Source organism: Trichomonas vaginalis, chromosome III (genome assembly GCF_026262505.1).
Source record: "Trichomonas vaginalis G3 chromosome III, whole genome shotgun sequence".
Taxonomy (NCBI): Eukaryota; Parabasalia; order Trichomonadida; family Trichomonadidae; genus Trichomonas; species Trichomonas vaginalis.
The window spans coordinates 12,873,918-12,893,770 of NC_067205.1; the positions used below are offsets into that span (position 1 = coordinate 12,873,918).

Here is a 19,853-nt window from a genome sequence, read left to right on the forward strand (position 1 = left end):
GCTCTGATTAAATCATCGGTTGTCGGCCTTGATCCCGAAATAACAACAGATCTATTCATAATAGCGTGGTCGATTTGGTAATTAGATGCTCCGACAGGGAAAATTTTTTCGAACTTTTCTGAGATGTCTGAAATATCATCTGATAATCCTGTATTTTGTTGATCTGTTTTGATCTTGTAATGAATACCTTTATCAAAGATATAATAGAGTTCTTTGATGTACAAGCTTGGATTGAGATTTCCAAATCCCAATTCATCAAGGAAAACCATAGCTGTGTATAGTCTAACTTGGTTATCTCGATGATGATGTCTCATGCAATCATAGAAATGAGATTCCAAACAACTTGTTTGAGAAATGATACTCGTGAGAAATGTCGAACAATAGAAATCATTTGATTCACCTGGTTCATTTGATGTTTCATTTGTTACAGGTTTATAATGATATATCTTGAAATATTCGACAGCCAAAGATTTAGCTGTTCCTGGTTTTGCAATCAATAAAATGGGTAACAATTCATGCATGTAATGGAATATATTGTATCCGATGTCAAGAGCAGCGAGATTGAACATGATGCTGTTAAGTTTCAAAATTTTTGGCTCTGGAATGTATTTGTAACATTGTGCAAAACTGTATTCATACATTTTCTTTTGAATATCAAAATTATAATTCTTATTTAAATGATCCTTGAATGCTTTGTTTAGAATCTTGTTCGCTTCGTGTGTGATGTAGCCTTGAACATCAACATTGAGCATCTTATTTTCACCGTTTTGGAGATATTCAGCCTTGTTGTCAATTTTAGCAAAACCAGGATTCAAAAATTGTACGAAATCAGCTCTGAAATTACGTTCTTCTACATCTTTATCTTTATCTTTTTCATCAAAAAGATTTGAGAATTCCCAGTATTTTTTGAGATTATTGATAGTGAAATTACTACTTTTGTCATCTTTGTCATCTTTGTCATCAATGAATTCGGCATTAGTCGTATAAGGCAAAATAAATCTCATGTAAATGCCAACAGAAAGAGCCAGCTCGAAATTTCCTGTTTGTTTATAAACCAACTTAAAAATGTGTGAAAAATGAATGGCATTTCTATAAGAAATTGCTGCCTTTTCGCGAATGATATTGTATATAACTTTATACAACTCCCAAATGCAATCTTGGATTACAAACCTTTGTTTTGACTCCAAATTAGCTGAAAAACCATCATTCTTCTTCCTCTTTTGTTTTGTTGTTGTATCATCATCACCATAATTTTTCGTTAATTCTGTTTCAATGATTGTCATCATGCATTGTTTTTCATCTTCATCGTTGAGATTAATTTCGTATTCGATTATTGCGAATTCGATCATTTCAGGAATATCTCTGACTTTGTAAGTATAGTTAAAGTGATTGATACGGAACAATTCCTTTTCTTCTGATGTTTGGAGATCCATGAAATTAATGGATTTTGTTGGCATAGAAATGAATTGTTTGTTGCCAATCAATGACAATTTCTTGGAGATTTCATTGGAATTGATCAATGGATTCGCTGCAACAATGAAAGAGATGTTTTTCTCTTTCTTCATGAAGATCTCTCGCATCTTGTGAGCGATGTAACAACCTGCGGTACATGTATTAGCTTCATCAACAAAAATGAGGTATTTTTTCGATTTGTTTTTTTGTACATCTTCTTCAATAGCTTCAACAATTCTTTGGATTTCTAATAACTCTGTACCACCATTGCAATTGATTGTCTTTGTAAGACTACCAGTAATTTTTGACAAAATTTTAGAAATGACATTAGAAATTTTTGTTTTTCCTGTTCCTGTGTTTCCAACTAAAATTACTTCTTGATGATTATAAACTCTCAACAAAGCTTTTAATAGTCGTTTAGCAATGGAATCATTCAATCCAACTTTAATATCATACTCCCTTGAAAGAAAGGTTTGGAAATCATTAGTATCGCATCCGTAAACATCACTTCCGTTCAAATTTAATTCATTGTCGAATGTGCCGAGCTTAAAATATTTCTTATTTTCCTTGAACCTGTCTGGAACTCGGATGAACATTCTGTCTTTATTATCGAACTTATCTGGTATAATATTCCATGCGTAAAGAGCTGATATCCTGTTCTTTTGGCTTTGATCTTCTTTTATCAAAGCAGTAACACGATTAAAAATGTCTTCATTATCTAACATATCAATATTTGATTTAGGATCAATTTTTGGCCAATTCTTTCAGTTCATTTCTTAATTCTGCCAGTTTCGTTATATCATTTGTTATTTCGTTTTCATAATGTGGTTCGTAAATCTTGAATGCATTGTCTGTCCTCAAATCAGAATCCCAATTATTTCTTAAATTGTTTAAATCAAAAATAAAGCTCAAATACTTTGTATTAGAAATATTTGGAGGGAACTCGAAAATGATCTTTTCAAAAACATTGTTAATATCAATGAATTCTCCAGTCTCATTGTATCCTGAGTTACCTGTTAACTTGCGCATAGAAATCAAATATAAATCATCAAAAAATTCTGGACATGCGTTTCCTTTGAATAGTTCTGGTGAAAATGTCATTAATATCTTTTTGTTGCTTCGAAGATATTCAAGGATCTTGAGCTGATATGATTTTTCTGGATCTTCTATATACATTCTCACACAATCTTTGATGTCATTTGTTAATATCTTTTGTTTGATTTGATCAAAGTCAATGTCTTTTTGTTCAAATTTAATTTCTTTTAGCCCTCCTTCTTTAAACAAATTTTCTTGGGCTATTGATGAAACAATGCATATGGCTTGCTGTGTTTCAGATGACCAATTTGAAGTAAGTTTTTTGATGGATTGGATTTCATCAGGAGCTAATGTTTCTGGATGAACAAAAATGACGGGTTGGCGGCCAATGAGTTTGTTAACGAGTTGCATTTTGTCTTTGAATCTATCGCCTGAACGACAGAAGATACGACAGTAATTGCGAGATTGTGGCAAATTTTGATATCCGGAAAAAACTTCGTATGGATGATTGACTTTGATGTATTTTATCTCTTTTTTGATCTGTTGTTCCTTTATGGAAACATGATCTGTAACGTATTGAAATCCTGTTTTCAAGAATGAATTAAAAGTATTAGATCTCTGGTTTTGTGAGAAACAAACGTCGAAGTTATCTAATGATTTTATCTTGCCTTTCATTTCGATGTCTCTGCCGATCTTCCATATTAAGCTGTTCTGAATATAATTCCTTTTATCTTGTTCGGGCTTTTTATTCTTCGCATTGATCATTCTAAGAGTTTTTTTCATGCTCTTTACTCTGTCTAAGGTAATTTTTCGTGCATAAAGCGGTGGATATCCTTGGTCTCTGAGCTTGATCAGAATTTCGCGGAGTTCGAGAACAGGTTCATAAAACGTGTTGAATTTTGCTTCAATATCAGTCTCACATGAGTGCTTAATTTGTGTACTCATAGCATTCAATTCGGAAAATTGAATTCGGATTGTACTATTAGTAACAAAATTTAACTCTACAAATGTCTCTTGAGGAGAAATGGTCCATAGAGGGTTGTTCTTCTCGTCCGCTATGTCCGAAGTTTTCATTCTTAGTTGTTTTTCACCTACATCCATTTTTTTGAATTATAATTTTGTTGGAATTTTAAAGTTTTTTTTTATTCCATTCCTTTCCATAAATTATCCAACAAAAAACAATTTCCTAAAGTATTCAATTTCGTGCTCATTGTTTAATTGATTTTTTCCACTTAAACTACTTACTTAACATATATTTTCCTTAAGTGAATGATTCAAGGAGAGATAATGAGAATTTAGATCATGTTAGTTGTACTCATATCATATACATTAAAGTTGGAGTATTTGTTTATGCAATTCATTTATTTATGAATCTGATATAATCTATACGAATCTATCATCTATTCATATGTTACTTTGTTCTCATATAGCTGAGATTAACTTTTCCCTAGAAAAAAACACACAATTATATGAAGTTTTGATAAAACATGCTGGGAAACCATTTTCAAGAAGCTTGAAACAATATTTTATTTATTCTCACAGCATTCTAAAGTATATTAGTTATTAATATTGATATTTCTCCATCAAATCCTTATCTTTGTCAAATTTTCATTGAAATTCAGTTCCACAGTTTTTTGACACTTTTGACAAAAAAAAATGATTTCTTTCATATTTACGTTATCGCTTTCTGTTTCGGAAGAAATAAATAAGACATCCAATATTAGTAAAGCGCATACAATTAAAGAAAATATTAGTCAGATTACCAAATCATCAATTGTTAATAATTCAAGTATAAATTTAACAAAGAGTCAGCGTATAGCCAATAAAACTAGAAAGTATAACGAATCAGTAGCTGATAAAGCAACTCCACAGCAAAAAACTATAAATCATTCCATAAATTCAACCAAATCAAATATTTCTAACAAAAATCATGCAACTTCATTAAACATTTCCAGCAAAAATTCTACAATTCCACACGAAATTAAAAATACAACAAAATATACCAATGAAACAAAAATAAACAAAAATTCAACTCTGAAAAACCAAACAAAGATAGAAGAAGTAATACCTAAGCATGAGAAATTACCAGAAAAAGCAAAGGAAACACAGAAAAAGCCATCCAAGGAAGTAGAAAAAGAAGATGAAACCAAAGATACACAAGATGATCATCATACATCTGATCCGGGCATGGAAGATGAAGATAGTCAAGATGATGAGGAAGATACAAGAAGACCAGTCCCCGGACAAGAAGAACAATTTGAATATGGTTTTCCAACGTTCAAATTACCAGAATTTTGGAGGGATAGTATTACAAAGAAGACATATCATTTCCCGCAAACACAAGAAGAATTCGATGCCCTCCCACCTAAATTCCAAAAAGCAATTTCAAAAATTTTGGAACAGAAGAAGAGCCAATACCTCAACATGATTATGTCAAATCCAAGATACAAAGCCGCATATGAAGAATATTTGCTTAGAAGTCAACAAAATCAAGATCCACCACAAAATTACGAAAATCAACAGACAAACGATAATTACGAAACCGTAAGAGATTACTATGACACAGAAAAATACCAAAGGCAATACAGATCCCAACAAAAGTACCGTGATGAAGATGTAGAAGAAAATGAAGATTATCAGCCTAAACCTCAACGCCAGGACATTAATCCTAGATCCAGATTACCACCTAATACCGAATTCGATGGAGAAGGCAGACTTACTTGCGTACAAGGATTTTTCGGATTTGAACCGATCGATTATCATGGTTGCTGGACATGCCATCCATCATGTCACTACAGAGCTGATTGTATCAACCCTGGATACTGCAAATGCGCTGACGGATACACTGGAGATGGCGTAAAATACTGTAATGCGCCAACACCGTTTATTCTTAAGGCCAAGAGTGTGAAAGGAGTATTATCAGCTCAGTACATTGGTGTTAACAAGGATTTCATTGTTAGAGAAGCTTATTGCAGATTTAATGAGAAAATTATTACAAATGCAACAAGTTATGGTAACAATACTATATTCTGCAAAGTTCCTGCTGGTCAGAGATTTGACCGTATCCGGATTTCTCTCGATGGATCCTCTTGGAGCGAAGAAGCTCACATTTTTAATATGTTTTCAAACAAACAGTTCATTCAGATATTCATAATCACGTTTTGTGTAGTTGGAGCAGCTGTTGCATGCATAGTAAGCAAATGTACAAGAGGAAATAGGAAGTATTACGATGAAGAACCATTGATGGCTAATAAGAACTCAATTCAAAATACTTATTTAGAGAATGGTGCAAATAATCTTGATGAAGCTCTTTAATTTTTGTATTAAATGTATTTTATAAAAATAATGATTTAATTTGATAAAAAATTTATTTTTTTTTATTTTATCAAAAATTTAGTGGTTGCAGTGGCAGTCTGGAGAGCACTTGCATCCTTCGTTGCAGTGGCATCCTTCTCCGCAGTGGCAGTCAGCTCCGCACTTGCATCCTTCGTTGCAGTGGCATCCTTCTCCGCAGTGGCAGTCTGGAGAACACTTGTTATCCTTTGTGCAGTGGCAGTCAGCTCCGCACTTGCATCCTTCGTTGCAGTGGCATCCTTCTCCGCAGTGGCAGTCTGGAGAGCACTTGCATCCTTCGTTGCAGTGGCATCCTTCTCCGCAGTGGCAGTCTGGAGAACACTTGTTATCCTTTGTGCAGTGGCAGTCTGGAGAGCACTTGCATCCTTCGTTGCAGTGGCATCCTTCTCCGCAGTGGCAGTCTGGAGAACACTTGTTATCCTTTGTGCAGTGGCAGTCAGCTCCGCACTTGCATCCTTCGTTGCAGTGGCATCCTTCTCCGCAGTGGCAGTCTGGAGAGCACTTGTTATCCTTTGTGCAGTGGCAGTCAGCTCCGCACTTGCATCCTTCGTTGCAGTGGCATCCTTCTCCGCAGTGGCAGTCTGGAGAGCACTTGTTATCCTTTGTGCAGTGGCAGTTGCTTCCGCATTTACAACCTGGGCAACATTGGCATTTGAACCATTGGGACTTGCCTGCGTTTTGCTTGTTGCATTCGCATGTTTGCTGTGAAGACATCTTCAAAAATGACCTGAGTAATTTTTATAGGAACTCAAATTCATTTTCAATACAAAATTTCCTCGCTCTCAAAAAATCTTTCTCAATTTTTTAATTCAATATATGGTTCGAGCAAACATGCTTAGTTATCAGTAATCAATAGGAAAATTCGAATTTTGTATATTTCATTTTATCTTTCAATTTTTCAGGCTCACTTCCTCTCAATTCTATTTTGCTGGTGTCAAACCGTCTTCATTGGGATTCACAAGTGCCTAATATTACTGTACAAATCTATTAATGCTAAGATCAGAGTCCTAATCCTAAGTAAACTCTCGAAATTCAACCAGAATTCTTAGATATTTACAACTTCCATCTTATATATACCTTTGAATAGAATGGTATTGAATGTAGCAAGTTATAATATTAGTTTGGGCTCAATCTCTATATACAATCAAGATTTTAACTTTTTGTCAAATGTCAAGTTTTCAAAATTGAATGCAAAAAAGACTTAGTTTCTTCAACGGAGCAGTTCTTGAATCATGCTCTCGTTTGGACGATATTATTCCTAAAACTAATTTTAGAGTCTCTCCATTCAGTTTATTTGGCGAAAAAGATGGATCTATGCATCTTGAGTGGATTCATCGTCCATCCACTTGTCTTCTTATAGAAAAAATTAATGACAAAGTTGCCAGAGAGTACCTAATTAAATCTGCAGATTTCTTAGCAAAAGTTAAACATTTTACAGTTTATGTTGAACAATATTTATACGACGCGGAAAAAGCATATACATTTTGGCAGCCATATAACACAGATCAACATGGAAACATAGATTTTATTCTGATTTTTGGAGGAGACGGAACTCTTCTCCATGCATCTTATTTATTCAACGAATTTTGCCCACCAATTTTATCTTTTGCAGCAGGATCGCTTGGATTCCTTACACAATTTCAAATGGAGGAATACAAAGATGCGATTGACGATTTAATTCGAGGAGTTCTATACATTAACTCCAGAACTAGATTATTTGGAGAGCTTAAGAACAGCGAAGACCAAATATTAGATACAATACAAGCCACAAACGATATAGTTATTATGCCAACTATCGCTTCTTCAGTTTGTTCGATAGATGCTTTTATAGATGGAGAATATTTCACAACCGTTATCGGAGATGGACTCATCGTATCAACAGCTACAGGTAGTACAGCTTATAATCTTAGTGCTGGTGGCTGTATGGTTCATCCATCTGTTTCTTCAATTCTTTTCACTCCAATCTGCGGCCATTCTCTTAACACACAACCAATAGTACTCCCCGATTGCTGCGAAATTTCTTTCAAGATTTCTGAATCAGGTCGAACAAATAGTCCATATAATATTAACTACGATTCAAAGAGAACTACTATCTCGAAAGGGAATGAACTGTGCGTAAGAATATCCGCATTTCCTTTACCAACTGTTTGCAAACAGTCTCCAATTGGAGATTGGCTCCATTCGATTTCAACAGTTTTACGTTGGAACCAGCCAATGATAAATATGACGGCTGATAACAACGAAGCTATGAAATCTTGCAATATCTCTGATAGAAATACTTATCATTAATTAATATTTATAGAATTAGTAATTCTTATGCAACTTAAGATAGAGAAAATCCAAAACTCTTTATGTTTATGATTTTGAATTTGAATTTTTTGTAAATTATCATTGTAATTTTATATTAACTATTTCACTATCTTTTTTAGCCTAATGTAATCATATTGCCTTTCCGTTCTACTGTTAATGAACAAAATTGAAATTTCAATATTAAATTCTGTATATTTATTATAAAAAAACACTTATGATGTAGTTCGCATTCTCAACGTATGGGATAATAAAGGAGAGATATACACAAATGATATAAAAATCAAAATATATATCTAATTTCCAATTTATTTTGCATTAATTGGATCATTGAATAAATAAAAAGTCTCTTCTAGTTGTTTTGTTGCTACATCTAGCTCTTTCTAAGTTCAAAATAACATCAAGACTTTCCTTGTTGAAGGAATAAAATCATCATTATTACTATACATGATATTTGTATAGTATATATCATTTTTATTATTATAGCTGAGATTTTATCACCTTTAAATTGATGAATGAAAAAAATTTAATATCAGAATCAAAAAAATGTTGGTTTTTTCCACTTCAAAAGGATTGAACTTAAGAGTTTGGATAATAATAAAGCTAGCAGGTTTTCCAAAAAATATTCAAAATCTATTTTTTCATATGAAAAATCAAATATTTGATTTTCATTTTTCTTTTTTCGATTTTTTTTTGGAATTTTCACTTATGACATAGGACAGAATGAGTATCTTAATTTTATTACAAATCGTATGATATGATGAATTATATTATTATTTTAAAAATACATTTTTGATATCAAATATCAAACCAAATAATATTCAATTTTAAAACAAACGTATTACACTGTTTACAAATCTAAGCTAAATTAGTAGAGTACATCGATGAAAAGAGTATATAACAGGTTTTTAGTATATTTATTTTCATATTAGATGTTTCAACACACAATATTAAAATTGTAGTTGGCACATGAGATATCTGAACTTGTTGGCACTAGGTGCATGATAAAGTAAGCTTCAATTTTATACCAATATTGTAAATTGAACCAATTATACGGCATTGTATTGATGTACAATTCGATTTATGATATAAAACTGATATACTACTTGCACCAGATTGTGCCATCGTAACATTTAAGAGATTTCACGAGATAATTCTGGATGATTATATAACTCAGGATTGGCTTAGCCGATTTTATCCAAACTACATATGCATAGTCGGCATCTGGAGTTTTAGGCCATAATTTTGGTTAGATGCGAGCGTTTGTACCTTTGATTTGACGTCTAATAAAAATTGAGATAAAATTTTAAACGTCACTTTTTAAATGAATGATTTTGATTATAAATACCATAAAAGATCACCTAAAAGGTGGAATTTTGATGAGCTTAATAATGAAAAAGAGTACCTAGATAACATTGCTATCGATATTTTAAGTACTTGCAGAAGTGAATTTACTGATCCAGAAAATTTTCAATTTAAGCCAGTTATTACACCAACAATTTCCTCACCACATCGTTTAAGCACCGCAAGTTACTCAAGTATTTCATCTAAATCTGTTTCTAGTCAATCATCAAATTCATCAACTCCACCAAATAGAAATAAATCGCAGACAAGTAATAATTTCGAGTCAAATTCACATCAAAGTTTTGCTTCTTTTCTGTCTGATAGCGATCATGAAACATTTAGTAGCTTTGAGAAGAAACCTAAGCCAAAAAAGCAACCAAAACCATATAGAATCAAGAGAGATCAAGAAATAGATGAATTTGTCGATAATATTACGGATTATACAAAATGGAGAACATAAGAGGTATTTTATCCTTGCTGCCCATATCACTCCTTTTACAATTGATCAGGAAGAATCAACAACCGATTTATTTCAAACAATTTTGCGATAATTTTGATTTGATATCAATTTTATCAATTAATTTCAAATTTTATTGTCCCTTTGCTTTAAGTAGATTATTTCGAATTGAATTACCATGATATGGTATTCAAATAACTTTCTATTTTAACAATATGAAATACCATATTGATTTTTATAGATATTGAACCTTTCACCACGCTTACACACGAAGAATGTTACGATCGAATAAAAACTTCATCATCTTTTACCAAATTTAATTTTTTTTATTATTTTGCTTTTTGTTTGAATAGCTAATTAGAATCATAATGATTTCGGTTAAAATAGATTATATAGCTCCAATTATACTAATGTACTTTAAAATCGATATTCTAACATGTTATTAATGATATTAACATGCCATTATGCGGACAAATTTAATTTTTGCACTATGAATTACTTATATTCTGATTTTTATGCTAATTGTCTGAAAGCAGGAAATCCAGAGAAGAAGTTTGTAAAGTTCTCAAAATAAAGCATTGCAGATGAGATATCTCCATACGACAATTCAAAACAGCCAAAAGATTCTGCAATGCATATCCCTTGACCAAAATGAACAGGAAGGCATGGTGCTAGAAATTTTTCGAAATTATGCACAAGTTCTTCTTATTGAAAAAATAAATCAAGAAGTACAAATAACAAGACATGAAATGTACCCGTTTGGTGTTGAAATTAAGCACGTAGTTCCAATTGGCTCCCACTTGGCCGTCATTACTAATGATTGTCACTTGATGATGACAGAATCCACTCCTCCTTTCAAGCGTGTATCATGCGACAAGCTTTACAAAGGTAACACTCCTACGAGCATCCCTATTGCTCACTGCGCAGCGTCAACAAACGGAGAATTTCTTGTTTGTTGTGGCTATGTTGGAAACGCAGTTGTAGCTTCATTCGATTCAGAAGATAAACCAACAATCAAAACCATCAAATTCCCAGAAAACTTCATCATTCATAGCGCAGTTGCTACAGAAATGCCAGAATATTTTGCATTTTTAATCTCATCTATTGAAACCAATCAAAAGCATATCATTAAAATCGATGTCAATGATTCAAAGCTCTTCGAACACATAGAAGTTGATAATGATTCTCGCGAATTAATTTCAGTTTTTAACAACGAAGGTTACGCAAAGCAATACTTATTCACTGACCACAAATTCAAAGCTGGAGTATTCCAAGGTGTTGTTGAAGTACCAATTGAAGCTCCTGTCGCTTCTTATTTCTCAAATATGGCAGGTGAACTTGCTTATCAATTGACCAACGGCAAAATCTACGTTTGCGATCCGAAAGACTTCCAAATCACACCTCGCGGAGAACTACCTTTGATCTCTCATTTCTGTCCCCTACCAAATGACCTTCTTCTATGCGTTGCAGAGCATGGAGATGCGTTCGTCGTTCAAGTAGCTCATACAAGCGGTCTCTGCAATAACTCAATTAACTTCGAATACTTCCCTAGAACTCCAATTCCTTTAATGCCCGTAATTTCAAACGCTCAGTTCGTAGAAAACGATATGGTTGTTTGCAGTGGTGTTGGCAAGTACACAAACATCGTTACAATAAGCAATACAATACCTCATACGATATCTCAGATTGATTACAACCAACAAGAGTATTTTTCACGTAATTGCCCAACATTCAAACAATTGTCGAAATTCCCGAACCACCAATTACAGTTATTTGCACTCCAAGAAGGAATTCTTGTTTCTACGCCGAAAGCAACAGTCAGCGTTACAGGAAGCTTCAGCAAAGCCTTACAATCCCAGAAAACCATCAAAGCAGGAGTTTTCAATGGCGAAACTGTTCAGATTCACGATCATGGTATTGCATGCTTAACTTCTGGCAAACAGTGGTATAGCGACAATATTCTCGTGGCAGCAGAGATCACAAATGATATGATCGTGGTCTGTGAACCAACAGGGGATGTCTCATTATTAGGTACAGACTTAACCGTGGTCGCTAAGACAAATATACCTGCAGCGAAATGTTTCTGTTTCTGCGACGAACTACTCGCTGTCGCATCCGATAGCGATAAAGGAACGGCCATTATTACAATTTACTCGAAAGACCTTACGCCAACGGACAATGTCCTTCAGCTTACAACACCCGTGAACAGTATGGTCTATATTGAAGAGCAGAATGCTTTGTTCGCTTCAGCTTTCAGTGGTAATGTAAATAAATATGCTTTCGACAACCTCGGTAACATTGTTCAGAGCACACAGACCATCCTTACGACAGCAGTCCCTGCTTCGCTTCTCAAATTCCATGATTCTGTTTTAATTATTGCAGATAAAGTTTTTTACTTCTTCGGAGACGAACTATTCGCAATGAGACTTGATACAGAAGAAATCATTGCGGCTGCCTCTCTTCCGAACGAGAAATCTTTTGTCATTCTCACTAAAAACGACAAACTCCAGCAAATAGACGTAGAAAACACCGAAAACGACGTAAACAGAGTCTTGTTCCCCGTCAGCCAAATGCCAAGAAGGGTTATCGTTGATGGAAAACGCTCATATATCATATGCAGGTCGAATCGTGGCTTAAATACCATATCAAGCATTGTTGTCATAGATAAGGAGATCAATCTCGGTACTTATCCAACAAAAACTTATGAAATGGGAATTGAAGTCACTTCACTTACTGTTTTACCTGGCCATTGCATTATCGTATGCACGAACAACTACCACAAAAACACATGGAGCCTGACGAAGTACGATTGCACGAATCCAACATGTTTTGTCGAAATTATCTCGAAGAAACAATTTGGATTGCAATCTCCGCAAGCCGTTACGTATGTTCCATCACAGAAAGCAATATTATACAGTAGAGCTGGCGATCAGTCCTCATTGATGGGCGTTGACGAAGATTTGAAGAGTGATTGGAAATTCCGTATAGTTTTCAATTCATTTTCAATGCTAACTGTTATAAATAATACTGTATGGTGCGCTTCTTCCATGGATAGAGTCTCCGCGATCAAATTTATCACTGATTCAAAGACACAAACACAGAAAACAATTTTGGCGACTGAAGCCATGCCAAGGCAGGCCACAGCTATCGTAGGTTTAGACGATAATTCAGTTGCTGTAGGAGATAAATTTGGAGGAATCACAATCCTCAGACTTAGCGATGATTTCGCTGTCGACATCCCATGGAAGTTCGCAACATCATCTACCGCATTAATACAATACAGCGAAGGCCAGAAGAAGCCAATTCCATTAGATGTAGGTCGAATTGACAGAGTTGCTTCTTTCATGGTCGGAGAGATGGTCACTTCACTTATGGTATCTCCTGCATCAAAGACTTTGTATTATACAACATTACTTGGTCAGATTGGTGTTTTGATTCCAATTTCAAACGAAGAAGAGTTTAACAGCTTGGCTTCCGTTGAAACACAGACAGAGAAGGCTTGCTCGAACTTCTTCGGATTGATGTATCCAAAGGCTATAGATAGCGGAAGAATGGGTATCTTAAACTGCGATATGATTGAGATGCTCAGATTATTACAGGAATCAGATCAAGAGAGAATAGAACAGGGTCTTAAGATCCATAAAGAAGCAATAATGGGCCTTATTTGCAGACTCAAAGCCAGTGCAAAGTTTTAGAAATAATATTATTTTTATTTTTTATTATAATGTCATAAAATTTTATTATACAGGTTTTAAAGATGCACTCTTTTTATGCATTACTGTTACATAATCTAGAAAAATGAAAAATCAAGATATATGTTCGCGAAAAGCCTGAAAAAGTAAAGATTCAAGAAAATATATGATTTACTGCATTATGCAAATTATATTTAGGCTCCTATTGGAAATCAATTGATTCTGGATGAGATGATGATCATATTTGAAATCAAATTATATGTTATTAGTAAAGAGATTGTAGCTATGCCCATATCACATAAAAATCTTTCTATATAGACCCATCTCAATCGTGCTTCTATGAGTTCATAGCTCTAATTTATGAGATTTGTCCAATCATCTTTAAGATAGTTCGTTTTGGTGTAATATTTTATAACTTGGAAGTTTTCTATTGAAAGTAATTGAATATCAGACAATGTTTGCTGAGATCTGTTCTAAAAAGATCTCAAAGAACTGAATAATGCTTATTTGGAGCAGAATTTGCTGATATAGAGTGGTAGCTATATTGGGAATGATCGCTAACATGCTTTTTAGTTACAAGTAGTGAGAATTTCTCAAAAGTGACAATAAATGGATTCTGAGAAAAAGAAAGGGAGAAAACCAAAGAATGCCAAGAATGAGAAGCCAACAAAGGAAAAAGGAAAGAAGGGAAAAGGCAATAATAAAAAAGATGCAGCAATAAAAGAGGAAGCAAAGCAAGATAAGCAAATTAAAAAGAGATCCGCATGGAATTTCTACTTTGGTGAAGTTCGCCAGCAGCTTCAACAAGAATTTCCAGATAAGACCTTCCCAGAAATCACAAAAATCGCTTCAGAACGATTTAAGAACCTTGATCCTAAACTGAAAGAAAAATACAACGAACAAGCCCTTAAATCAAAAGCTATATACGAAAGTACTATCCAAGCTCAAAATCCAGAAAATGCTCCGATTTCCAAAGCCGAAAAAGAAAGGAAACAAAAAATTTCTCCATACTTTAGATTTTCTGTTTTGAAACATGAAGAATTAAAGAAGAACAATCCAGACATGACATACAAAGAGCGTGCTGCAATAGTTTGGGATGTTTGGAAATCTTTATCGATGATTGAAAAGACATATTTCGAAACAGACGCAAGTGCTGCTACAGCCTCTCTTGAGCATCACGAAGAGCCAAAGGATGAGGAAGAAAAGAAGAATTCTGACGCTGAAAAAGATAATTCCGATAAAGAAGACCATTCAGACAACGAAACAGGAAATCAGAGTAAGGATACTACAGATGATCATCCAGATGATCAACCAGATAACGAAGAATCAAATAATCAAGAACAAGATGAAAATCAACACTCAGAAGCTCAGCAAGAACATTCAGAGGCACAACAGGAGCACTCTGAAGCTCAACAAGAACATGAAAAAGAGAAAACTTATACAGAAACAAAGAAAAATGAAGAAAGTGTAAATTCTGAAAAAATCAATCCAGAAAATACAAATAACGATGTCAAACAAGTAGAAAACGAGCCTGCTAAAGCAGAAAATTGATTTGTATATTGTTTTAATTTATATATTAATAAATTTTTGTCTTTATTATTGTTGTAATTCTCATACTTCTACCATTTGATAGCCATTGTATTTTATTGCAAGTAACACACCTAGATGTTTTTTTTTATAACTTAGAATATGATATCTCAGAATTTTCATAGAGGTAAACTTGTGAAATATATCTTGCAGTAATTTACCATTGAAGGGACTTCTTTTTATTTAGAAAGAAACGCTAAATGATCTTTACATTATGGTGTTTTATGGATCTATCCGAATAAATTTTATGGGTTATCAAATTTTCTTTTTTTTCTCATAATAGACATGTTTTCATTCCATGTAAATATGCTCATTATATACATCAGTCCATATAGATACATATTGCTATAAGGGATTTACTCTCAAACATTTTATATGATGAGCTAGATGCAATTAAACTATACTTAAATTGAGTTCAATTAAGATTGATTTTTATGTTACAAATGGGACTTTGAGTCCAGTATACTATGATAAAATCGTAAGCATATCGTACCTAAGGCAAATATATACCAAAAGTTATACTAGTTCAATCCATTGCCTTTATCTCAAAATACACTGGATAACTTGTGTCACTTTTCCAAAGATATGAAAAACAAAAAAAAGTTTGATTCCTTTGATTTGTTAGTTAGAGTTTTCTGTTCATTTAATCATTTAACTATTATACATGCTTTTTATTATATCAAATAGTAATTTTTAAAATATTTTTTTGAGGCGTCGGTTGAAAAAATTGAATAAGTGAAGTTGCATTTATAATGGTCCTTTCGTTTTTGTTTGCATCATTATGTCTTAGTGAGAACCTCCCACTTTGGCCGAAGACTTATCATCTTCGAGGCAAGTGGCAAATTCCTTACCAAAAAATCAATATTCCTTTCCTTGTTCAAACAGATTTAAAGAAAAACAGGCAATCAGAAACAAGCTACGAAAATCTCCTTAACGAAATCCATATTTTAGGCACTGGTGTTTATCAGCTTCAAGTTTCTTCAGAAGTTGGCCCAACCTGCCACTTATCTCCAGTTGATGACCCAGATGATGATGAATTAACAGAATACCTTCCAACAGACAACAAGCAGTGGAAATACAAGGGAACAACTGTTATCAATGGCAAAGAAGCTAAATATTGGCAATATGACTATGAAGGCATCGACAGATGGTACAATCGCTTCTATGTTGAGAAGAATACAAATACACCACTTCGCTATCTCATGAATGGTCCAAGTATTCGTGGATCACACGCCTCAGTCTACATTTTCGATATTGAAGACTTCGGTCCAGAGCTTGACGAATCTCTTTTCTTAGTTCCAAACGGCTGCATCAATTCCACAGAGTCATCTGGTCGCCGTCGTCGTGATCTTTCTCGTCCACGTCTTCCAAAGGGATCCAATGCCGAAACATGCCCAACATACGATCAGAAGGTCATCCAGAACCTTCCAGAGTCATTTTCATGGCGTAATGTCCCATACGTCCTCGAATATCCACATGATCAAGCTGTTTGTGGTACATGCTTCGCATTCGGTGCATCCGAGGCTATCAATGGTCAGTTCTCTCTCAGAGCTAATAGATCAATCATTACTTCAGTCCAACAACTCGTTGATTGCACATGGGGCACAATTAACTACGCATGCGATGGCGGCGAGCACGACGAAATCTACAGGATCCTTAGGGAATCAAAGATGGAGCTCACACTCGAAGATGAGTATCCATATCTCGGAGTTGGCAGTTATTGCGGCAAAAACTTCAAGCATACAGTTGGCTACGTCAAGGGATGCTATAAGATCCCAGAGCACGACAACGAGAAGCTCAAATCCGCTCTCTTCGAGCACGGACCACTTGCTGTCGGAATTATCGCTGATCAGGATGGTTTCGGCACATTAACAGACAACATCTACGATAACGCTAACTGCTACGTCCACGACAAGGTAAAGATCGACCATTCCGTACTTCTTACAGGATGGAAGAGAATTAACGGCGTCGACGCTTGGGAAATCATGAACTCATGGTCAGACGTCTGGGGCGATCATGGCTTTGGATACATTGTAATGGGAGATCACGATTGTGGCATCACGGAGGACGTATTCTTCCCAATTGTCCACTTCGAAGAAAAATTCTATTAAATAATAAATAATCAGTTCTTATTACTTACTTTTTTTCCTTCTCTATTTACTTTATTTTCAATTTTGATATTTTGAAAAATTCAAATGAAAATTCTCTTGACCAGATATTCAAATAATAATATTTTAAAGAATTCGAATATTCCCCACATTCTCAAATTGATCTAATGAATCATTCACTGAATCATATTGAAAAAATAGTTCATTACCATTTAAATTCAGCCGCGAAAACATAAATGCGAAATTGAACAATAGTTGAGAAAAAGTCTTCTTAAAAAATTTGATTTCTTAGACTTTTAATATTCACTATAATATATAAATTTGAAGTACATCATGAAAACTCTTAGAAAAAGAAGTATAGTGACTATAAATAGACCAATATTATGATCATATATGATGCATAACTAATAAATTGATTAATAAAAGCAAGCAGAGCAAAATATATTAAAAAAAGTTTTAAAAATAATGAAATTTATACTTTTTCTCCTGATCCAGATTCACTCGATTTCTTCCTAAAAACGAAGAACCAAACAAGAACGCAGATAATTACAATAAAGGCAATCACACCAATTACGATGCCTGCAATTGCGCCCCCACCAAGACCGTTCGATTTAGTCTCTTCGTCTTCATTGCTTTCTTTAACAAATGTTACGTCGCTATCTGCTGAATGAGCCTTAACTTCTTCCTCTGTTTTGACACCAGGTGGAATTTCGTAGATAATATTGCTTGCAAAATATGATGGGTTTTTTGCATTTGCTGTTTTTTCAGGCTTAATAGTAATATGAATTTTTGACTCATCAACATATTTACCTTTTTGCAAATCAGGAAATGCCATTATAGTGTGGCCTGAAATATTTCCTTTCTTTGATTCCTCAGAATTATTCATCAGAAAGAGATCGAAGTTATTGCTTCCTGTTCCTTCAATTTTCTTGCTTTCTGGTGTATATGCAGTTAAACCGAATGTTACCATTTTATCTTTCGTATATAAAACTTTTTGATCAAATTCAAATTCGTTCTTTGTTGTAAAGAATGAATAATTAGTTACAGAATCAGTATGAATTGGCTCTGTAATTGTGGCAAGTTGAATTATGCATTTTACTGTAGAGTCAGAACATTTAATAACACTTAAGTATTGAGATCCACCTACACTAAATAGATTTTCATATGTTTTACCTTTGTCGTTTTTATTAGACCTATCATAAACTGTAACTTTGTATTTTGACGTTGATGCGAAAACAAAACTTCCATCTGCGCATATTGCTTCACCTTCTGGAATATAGAGCTGTTGATGATATGGATAATCATAAATACTTAATGCTTCCTTGCATTCATCTGGATACGCATACTTTTCATTTATTTCTTCTGTGAATATATTCTTATTATCCTCAGTAAATTTGCTAACTTCTTCAAGAGTGAATGCATCATCACCTGGAAGAATGTAGAACACATCTTCTCCAAATGGATTTTTGAAATTAGAAGCTGTTTGTTTTGTTGTATCTTCTTTCCATACAACATTAATTTGCTCAGCAAGTTGCTGACCTAAAGTGGATAAGCCAAGATAGGATGCAGCACCAAAACTATCTGAGATATCACTGAAATCTTTAATAACCGAATGAGGGTTCACAGTGAAAACTGGGGGATATTGAGTCCATGTAAATAGTCCTAATGATCGTAGTGGAGAAATAACAATGTACTTATTGAATGATTTCATTGTCGTAAAAACGGTAAAAGATTTCTTGTTATTAATACTTGGATATGAAGAACTCAATCCTAAAATGCTTACTTGCAAATCCGTAGAAGGGTCCTTTGCTTCTATCTTCATTTCCTGAATATTGGAATAAGATCCAAAGTAAAATGGATTTTCTTTCGTTCCTGTTTTTATAATAATTTCTTCTTCATTGATGCCTCTTTTAGAAATCTTATATGTAGCTACGAATTGATTATCAGATTTTATAAGCACTGACCCTTTTATGCATAAAACTGAGCCTTTCGAAACAGTTTTTGTAATGAGTTTTGATGGCGGATATACATCGATTGAGTTACTATAACTGCATCCTTCAATGGATATATCTGTTGAGCAAATATTGTTCAAGAAAAATGCAAACATAATGTGATTTGAAGTAATATTGAAATATAACCGCTATTTCTATTGAATTATTTTATGTTTAACACACTATAAACATTTCCAATTACAAACAATAATTTCATAATTTTGAACAAAAAACCGTTGCTCTGCTTCTAACGACGATAAAAAATTCTATGAAACCATTTACTTTTGATGTTAAAGTTTATTTCGGAATCAAAAACAGATCTACTCTTTTGGATGCCTTTTAAAAAAGGGGTATTATTATTGTCGTCTGGCAGTTTTAGACGACAATACGAATTTTCAAATAATAGGATTTTTAGCCAGATAAAGAGCTACTCCATATATCATGCTTGCTTGCACACTATATACATAGATGGAATTGATGTTCTTCCTTTATTTAGGTACCAAAACATGCTTGTAAAATCTCTTTT

At 33.9% G+C, this 19,853-nt stretch overlaps 10 protein-coding genes across 10 annotated transcripts; 6 read left to right on the forward strand and 4 right to left on the reverse strand.

Moving 5' to 3' along the window:
- Positions 1 to 55: 55 nt before the first annotated feature.
- TVAGG3_0691470 (uncharacterized protein) lies at positions 56 to 1,580 on the reverse strand (the record flags this gene model as incomplete). The annotated part of the gene is made up of 1 exon (XM_001321137.2): positions 56 to 1,580. A coding segment is annotated over one exon (1,525 nt), but the record flags the coding sequence as incomplete, so codon positions are not given.
- A 666-nt stretch (positions 1,581 to 2,246) lies between these two features.
- On the reverse strand, positions 2,247 to 3,432 carry TVAGG3_0691480 (uncharacterized protein; the record flags this gene model as incomplete). The annotated part of the gene is made up of 1 exon (XM_001321136.2): positions 2,247 to 3,432. A coding segment is annotated over one exon (1,186 nt), but the record flags the coding sequence as incomplete, so codon positions are not given.
- A 705-nt stretch (positions 3,433 to 4,137) lies between these two features.
- On the forward strand, positions 4,138 to 5,841 carry TVAGG3_0691490 (growth factor receptor domain family; the record flags this gene model as incomplete). Its single annotated transcript, XM_001321135.1, has 1 exon — positions 4,144 to 5,802. One exon carries the CDS (start codon positions 4,144 to 4,146, stop codon positions 5,800 to 5,802), a length of 1,659 nt encoding a protein of 552 aa, XP_001321170.1.
- A 39-nt stretch (positions 5,842 to 5,880) lies between these two features.
- On the reverse strand, positions 5,881 to 6,559 carry TVAGG3_0691500 (cysteine-rich, acidic integral membrane protein-related family; the record flags this gene model as incomplete). The annotated part of the gene is made up of 1 exon (XM_001321134.2): positions 5,881 to 6,555. The coding sequence occupies one exon, from the start codon at positions 6,553 to 6,555 to the stop codon at positions 5,881 to 5,883; it is 675 nt and encodes a 224-aa protein (XP_001321169.1).
- Positions 6,560 to 7,019: 460 nt separating this feature from the next.
- On the forward strand, positions 7,020 to 8,404 carry TVAGG3_0691510 (NADP biosynthetic process; the record flags this gene model as incomplete). Its single annotated transcript, XM_001321133.1, has 1 exon — positions 7,030 to 8,130. One exon carries the CDS (start codon positions 7,030 to 7,032, stop codon positions 8,128 to 8,130), a length of 1,101 nt encoding a protein of 366 aa, XP_001321168.1.
- Positions 8,405 to 9,472: 1,068 nt separating this feature from the next.
- Positions 9,473 to 10,264, forward strand: TVAGG3_0691520 (uncharacterized protein; the record flags this gene model as incomplete). Its single annotated transcript, XM_001321132.2, has 1 exon — positions 9,473 to 9,952. One exon carries the CDS (start codon positions 9,473 to 9,475, stop codon positions 9,950 to 9,952), a length of 480 nt encoding a protein of 159 aa, XP_001321167.1.
- Positions 10,265 to 10,528: 264 nt separating this feature from the next.
- TVAGG3_0691530 (RNA splicing) lies at positions 10,529 to 13,687 on the forward strand (the record flags this gene model as incomplete). Its single annotated transcript, XM_001321131.1, has 1 exon — positions 10,534 to 13,644. One exon carries the CDS (start codon positions 10,534 to 10,536, stop codon positions 13,642 to 13,644), a length of 3,111 nt encoding a protein of 1,036 aa, XP_001321166.1.
- A 563-nt stretch (positions 13,688 to 14,250) lies between these two features.
- Positions 14,251 to 15,192, forward strand: TVAGG3_0691540 (HMG-box family; the record flags this gene model as incomplete). Its single annotated transcript, XM_001321130.1, has 1 exon — positions 14,251 to 15,192. One exon carries the CDS (start codon positions 14,251 to 14,253, stop codon positions 15,190 to 15,192), a length of 942 nt encoding a protein of 313 aa, XP_001321165.1.
- Positions 15,193 to 15,980: 788 nt separating this feature from the next.
- TVAGG3_0691550 (cysteine-type peptidase protein) lies at positions 15,981 to 17,362 on the forward strand (the record flags this gene model as incomplete). The annotated part of the gene is made up of 1 exon (XM_001321129.2): positions 15,981 to 17,339. One exon carries the CDS (start codon positions 15,981 to 15,983, stop codon positions 17,337 to 17,339), a length of 1,359 nt encoding a protein of 452 aa, XP_001321164.1.
- Positions 17,363 to 17,808: 446 nt separating this feature from the next.
- Positions 17,809 to 19,443, reverse strand: TVAGG3_0691560 (glycoprotein 38 family; the record flags this gene model as incomplete). The annotated part of the gene is made up of 1 exon (XM_001321128.1): positions 17,809 to 19,443. One exon carries the CDS (start codon positions 19,441 to 19,443, stop codon positions 17,809 to 17,811), a length of 1,635 nt encoding a protein of 544 aa, XP_001321163.1.
- Between the last annotated feature and the right edge of the window lie 410 nt (positions 19,444 to 19,853).